Raw genomic sequence first — 3,737 nt, 5'->3', positions numbered from 1 at the left:
CCATAATAGATACCTTTGTTCATTCTTATTTCTTCCATCTGTCACCAGGAATATCCATTGATATTACAATAAATCTAATTTTTGCATAAATATTTTTTTCATTTGATCCTCAATGAATATTTGTGACTTTGTAATAGGCTGCCTGATTTTGATTGCTTTTTTTTTTAAATATCTGAAATAAATTGATGACTGGAAGAATTACAAAGACATTTGTAACGTATAAATCCATATAATTACACTGCCTGAGAAGAGTTTTCAAATTACCTTGAGCCTTTCCAAAATTTCTCGCATTACAGCTGCAAATGTGATTGTGTTTTATGTGAAAGAACTTACCTGACCATAGCTGTAAAGTGGAAAGAAAGCAATACATTTTTCAGTGTTTTTAACAAATAAAAATGATGAAAATAAAGAAAACATCACAAAAGACTTGAAGCTGGGACTGCAGTAAAAGGATCTTCTACAAAGTATCAACTAGGGGAGATGAAGTGTGGCATGCATTTGTATTTCCCTGATTTATCTTTGTTAGGGTTTTTGAGAACTGCTCGTTCTTCTTTCTTTCACTTGTGGTGGAAAAATGTTCGGAAATTAAATAAGTGTGAACACATTTTAGGTGCTGCATATGCTACTTACTAAAATAAAATCTAAATCAAACTATGATGATCATGTGCTCAGGTTTGATTGCAGTAGATGTTTTGGAATGCATGAAGTAAAAAAAAAACAACAAATAGTCACGTTGGCTTGTTTTAATATGAGAGAGAGAAAGTGCGGGGTATACAAATTGCTTTTTGGACAGGTAGCTATGTGGAGAATATAGTTTGAGAAATGAAGTTTGGAACGCTTTGAGGCTTTTTAATGTTTGCAGCTAAGAAGACAATCAGTCAACAACAAGCATTGAGCTGGACAGTAATGAATAAATGAAAAGCTTGATAGAAAACCAATCTACTGCCACACAGATAAAAACAAAACAATGCAGCGGGTTAAATCATCCTGTGCAGGCACAGAAACGTTACCAACATTTTCCGACAAACAACCTCTGCTTTTCTTTATGAGAATATAATTGCGCTCTACGTCGCCCTCTGCTGTTTCAGATTGTGGCCATGGGCTTTTTCTTCGGGGACAAAGCTTACCTGAGGAGCAGCTGGAACCTCCTGGACGGGATGTTGGTGATGATTTCTGTCGTCGACATCCTGGTGTCTCTCATCTCCAACACGGGAACCAAAATCTTGGGCATGCTCCGAGTGCTGCGGCTGCTGAGGACGCTCAGGCCCCTCCGGTAAGTGGCCCTCCCAGGGGAACTCGTGAGGCAGACAGAAGCCCCTGAAGCCGGTGAAACAATAAGATAAAAGGAAATGCTTTCCTTGAGTGGTGTTGGGGATGAAACATAAAGGACAGATAGAATCCTTTTTTAAATGTTTCCCTTTTCAGTTCCCTTCAGACATACTACTCATATTAGGTCTTTTTTTTTTTCATTTCAGAAAATAAGAAATATGTTTAAAAAGTTTGAAAGAAAAACAAGTACCCAGGAAAATAACAAGGTTCTCTCTGACTAATTCATCACAACTCCAATTGGCTTGTGGTAAAAACTGTCATCCAAAACATAAAACTTCTATCCGCATTCAGGCGGACATCAACTCTGCTCCAGTTCTGACCAGCATTGTTACTCTAATCTGTTCTGGTGTGGTTTTAGAAAGTTCCCCCTACTGACTGTACTACAGGAACGTTTACTCAGACAACATCCTCCATCTCAATACTCAAACTACAGAAGTACACAACACAACAATACCTACGTTGCGACTAAAAAGTTATTCAAAGAAGGGCTGCTTGATATAGCTGTAGAGCTGGTGCTGCAATATTGGGACCTTATGGTGTTTGTCATTAGCTGCATTTCTGTTGACCATAATATTACTCAAATTAGAATCACAAAAATAAATTTAACTAATTGAAACATTAAAAAAGGGGGGAAAAAGGTTTTTTGCAGTAGGATGAGATTTTTTTTTTTTTTTCTCCAGCCGTATCAGAAATTAGTGCATTTCGCAAAACTGCATTGGAAACACTTTTTTTTTTTAAATGTTTTGTTGGCCAATTTCGCACATATTTATAACAGAAACACAGCTACAGATGCCAGCGTATTCAGTACAGCTTCACATCCCCAACCTTTGCTGCTGGTCTTCCCACTACGTTCTTTTTCCCTTTCTGAACACTTGAGTTAAAATCCTGATATAATATGCTACCTTTGTCACTTAGCTCAGACACAGAAAAAGAAAAGTGGTAGCAGAGGCTAATTATCATGGAAACATACAGAGGACTTTTATTGACTTAATACAATCTATGTAAATCTTCAAACTGAGTTATAGACATGTATATAAAATGCATAACTGAGATATATATGTTTTTTAAAAACTCAGTGTAAAACCTTATGGTAATTAATGGTTTCATCACTTCTGTTGTTTGAATTCTTATTCTGCTTCAGTTAGTTTTTACTTTTGGTGGAATGAAATCCATCAGCTTTGTGGTTGTTCCCCAGATTCCCTCACCCAGGGGGCAACAGAGGCCTTTAAGTGGCCACTTATTAATTTGACATAATTCTCCTTAAAAAGACAGGATCCATCTGCTACATACAACCAAAGCATGTCAGACACTGTGATGTAAATAGTATTTTTTTTCATCCATATATGGTTCTCTTTAAGTCTGGCGTAGCTACAAAGACTTTTTTTTATTACTAAAAAGGGCTTTTAAAATGTTATGTAACCAAAAATATATTCTGAAATATATTTGTTACATAATGCATATTAATGAACATTTGCTTTTAAGTATTTTGTGGATAATAATAAATCGAGGATATCAAGATCTTCGAGGTTTTTAACTGTAAATCCTTAAATATGCGGCCAAGTTGTTGAGCTTCATGCTTGATTTAGACAAAGTGTTTGTATTTGGGTAAGGATATGTTTGTGTGTGTCTGTGTGTGTGGAGGCATTTATTTTAGCATCATACCCAAGTTATTGTAACCACATATTTGGACAGTCGTGTTTATTTGAGCGGAAACGCAGCGGAAATCTCTAATCTGGAGACGCTTCTTGCTCTGGTCTAAAAATACCCGTATACGTCGGGTTTTTGAGCCGCAGTTTGCGTCCGCCTGTCTCCTTCTGTGAGTTCGGATTCTCTCGGCTTCACGCTCGATTTGATTTACATCCTCATGCTCAGCATCTCATCTGCTGAAGGGGGAGCTCTGCGAGTTTTTCCTCCGCCCCCACCTTCGCCTCTTTTGAATATTTATCTCAGTTCTCGAGAGGAGCACGGAAATCAAATATTCATTCTCATCCTGCCAAATTTATCCCACCAAACATCCAGTGATCTCTCCTCTTCCCATCCTCTTGGTTTCTTGACGTTCACCTCTGACAGCAAAGTGAAGCCCTTTGCAGAGGCTGCTGCTGCTCCGCGCCGCCGTGAAGACCACAGTCTGTTTTTGCTTTACTCCCAGTTTTAAGTTTCATCTCAAAAGTCTCTTAAAAGAAAGTTATTTAGCTCTTTGAGCATGCTCTCAGATAAGAAAAATAAGAACTTTAAAAGGTATGATGCTTCGCAATTGATTTAAAATTAACACCTGAATCTAAATAACTTACAAAGCCAATTAACATAATGCTGAATTTTAGCTTCGCACACCTGAAACATTAACTCTAAATATTCCTGTGCTTCAGTTCATTTTATATTTATTTCCCGCTGAGGGATATTAAAGTATG

The 3,737-nt window shown here is 37.3% G+C and overlaps 1 protein-coding gene across 13 annotated transcripts in view; it reads left to right on the top strand.

The window, feature by feature from the left end:
* The window catches only part of LOC106959271 (voltage-dependent T-type calcium channel subunit alpha-1G-like), a 76,758-nt gene that overhangs the window by 9,053 nt on the left and 63,968 nt on the right, over positions 1-3,737 (top strand). For all 13 annotated transcript variants that reach the window (XM_015051747.1, XM_015051746.1, XM_015051742.1 and 10 more), the window contains exon 2: positions 1,089-1,273. In XM_015051747.1, coding sequence (XP_014907233.1) covers positions 1,089-1,273 — 185 coding nt within the window. The remainder of the gene's footprint in view (positions 1-1,088; positions 1,274-3,737) is intronic.

Source organism: Poecilia latipinna, unplaced genomic scaffold, assembly GCF_001443285.1.
Source record: "Poecilia latipinna isolate Pla-1442-1.1 unplaced genomic scaffold, P_latipinna-1.0 Scaffold1063, whole genome shotgun sequence".
Lineage (NCBI taxonomy): Eukaryota > Metazoa > Chordata > Actinopteri > Cyprinodontiformes > Poeciliidae > Poecilia > Poecilia latipinna.
This window is presented reverse-complemented; position numbering and strand designations above follow the sequence as displayed.